The 2,004-nt window shown below is 39.3% G+C and overlaps 1 protein-coding gene across 1 annotated transcript; it reads left to right on the top strand.

The window, feature by feature from the left end:
- The first annotated feature begins 103 nt into the window (after positions 1 to 103).
- On the top strand, positions 104 to 1,997 carry LOC111776836 (dof zinc finger protein DOF2.4-like). Its single transcript, XM_023656223.1, has 3 exons — positions 104 to 411; positions 615 to 993; positions 1,417 to 1,997. The coding sequence occupies exons 1-3, from the start codon at positions 361 to 363 to the stop codon at positions 1,938 to 1,940; spliced, it is 954 nt and encodes a 317-aa protein (XP_023511991.1). The 5' UTR covers positions 104 to 360; the 3' UTR covers positions 1,941 to 1,997.
- The last annotated feature ends 7 nt before the right edge of the window (positions 1,998 to 2,004 follow it).

Here is a 2,004-nt window from a genome sequence, read left to right on the forward strand (position 1 = left end):
CTCTCTCTCTCTCTCTCTCTCTCTCTCTCTCTCTCTCTCTTCCTTTGCATGAGGACATCCACTTCTCTTTATTGAGCACTTAAAGCACACAACCCAAAACAAAAGTTGAGAAGAGGCAACTCCCAAGAAACTTCCTCCCTCCTCTCAAAAACCCTAATTTTTGCACAATCAAAACAAAAAGATATCAAAAGAACATGGTGAAATGAGAGCTTAAAGCCTCTCTCTTCTTGCCTTTGCCTTTGCCTTTGCCTTTGCCTTTGCCTTTCTCTCAAATGAGTATCATCTCTATGCCCCTAATACCCATCCTTCAACCCTTTATGTAAAGACCCAACAACTAAACATCACAAATTGATACCCCTCATGGCTCACTCTTCCCTTCCAATCTTCTTAGATCCTCCAAATTGGCAACAGGTAACGTTTTCATTCATCTTCTTTCTTCAATTTCATTTGCAAATATACCCTTCAACTCTTTATTAATTACCCAATTGGAAGAACATCAAAAGATGCCACCTTTCTTCTTTTTTTTGGTTCTAATTCTCTTCTTGAATATACCCTTTGAATGTTTTTTAAATTAACCTAATGGGTTTTTTTTTTTTGGGATTTTTTTGAATCAGCCACCTTCAACAAATGATAATCATCAAGACCCACGTCAACTTCCGGCGTTTTTACCACCGCCGCCGCCGCCTCCGCCGTCTACGGCAGCTCAAGGAGGCGGAATTCGGCCGGGTTCTATGGCGTATAGAGCGCGGTTGGCGATGTTACCGCAGCCGGAGGCACTGAAATGCCCTCGTTGTGATTCTACAAACACTAAATTTTGCTATTTCAATAATTACAGCCTTTCTCAGCCGCGCCACTTCTGTAAAGCCTGTCGCCGGTACTGGACCCGCGGCGGCGCTCTTAGAAATGTCCCCGTCGGTGGAGGGTTTCGTAAGAACAAGAAGAAGAAGAAATCTAACCCTCCTAAGTCCCCCACTGCCTCTCAACCTGAAATGGGTAAGCTTCAATTTTATTTATTTATTTATAATTTAACAATATTTCGATCCCGATCTAAAAATTTAAGCTGATAGATTATTCCGAGTAAAAAAATTCAACCGAAGAATTATAATTTTCTTTCTCGATTAATGAAAATATTCTCAAAATTTATTATTTAATTTTTTCGAAATTAGCAAAAGTGCACGAATCAAACGATTAATCATAGTCAATAATACACTAATAATTTAAGGTAAATTGTTCGATCGAGCTAATATCAAGGTAAAGATCGAACATTTAGCTCTTTTTGAAATTATCTCAACTATGTTCGAGTCGATCATGATTTCACTCCCGAACCCAAAAATTGAAAAAGAAAAAAAGGGTTATAAAAGTATTTAATTTTTAATTTTATAAATAAATAAACAATTTCCCATTGTGTTTTTTAAGGTAATTCGAGACCAATAATGTCAAGGAGCTGCAACATTGAGAGCAGCAGTACAATGAGCCATTTCCCACCGTCATTTCCATCTCTCCACCACCATATTTCCCGTTTTGGAGCTGCTGCAAACAGCTCAGCCGTGAACTTCGCCGGAATTCACATGAATTCCGGCAGGGAAATGGAGCAATGGCAGCGATCTCAACAACAGCAGCCATTCTTCGTCGCTGGACTCGAACCCCCAGCCGCCACCGCCACCGCATTCCCACAAAACTTCCAAACAGAAGGCAACAACAACAACAACAGCTTCGGCGGTAACCACCTATCACAATCTGGTGGCTTACAGTATAACTGTCATCAACAGCTTCAGAATGTGACACCCTTTTCGAGGATTCCGATGAAAAATGAAGAACAAGGAATATTATCAAACTTGTTACGACAAGATCAAAACGGGGAGTTTTGGGGAGGTGACCATCAAAATTCATGGACGGATTTGTCGGCGCTTAGCTCTTCTTCAAGCAGCCATCTTTTGTAAGAATTTTTAATATAACCTTTAAAAAAAAAAAAAAAAAAAAAAAAAAAAAAAAAAAAAAAAAAAA

Source organism: Cucurbita pepo, chromosome LG16 (genome assembly GCF_002806865.2).
Source record: "Cucurbita pepo subsp. pepo cultivar mu-cu-16 chromosome LG16, ASM280686v2, whole genome shotgun sequence".
In the NCBI taxonomy this organism is placed as follows: Eukaryota; Viridiplantae; Streptophyta; class Magnoliopsida; order Cucurbitales; family Cucurbitaceae; genus Cucurbita; species Cucurbita pepo.

What these genes read in the sequence shown, in the direction of transcription:
- LOC111776836 (XM_023656223.1), top strand. Translation starts at nt 361, where the DNA reads ATGGCTCACTCTTCCCTTCCAATCTTCTTAGATCCTCCAAATTGGCAA. An exon ending in ATCCTCCAAATTGGCAACAG is followed by an intron (nt 412 to 614) that starts GTAACGTTTTCA and finishes TTTTTGAATCAG; the next exon opens with CCACCTTCAACAAATGATAA. An exon ending in TGCCTCTCAACCTGAAATGG is followed by an intron (nt 994 to 1,416) that starts GTAAGCTTCAAT and finishes GTGTTTTTTAAG; the next exon opens with GTAATTCGAGACCAATAATG.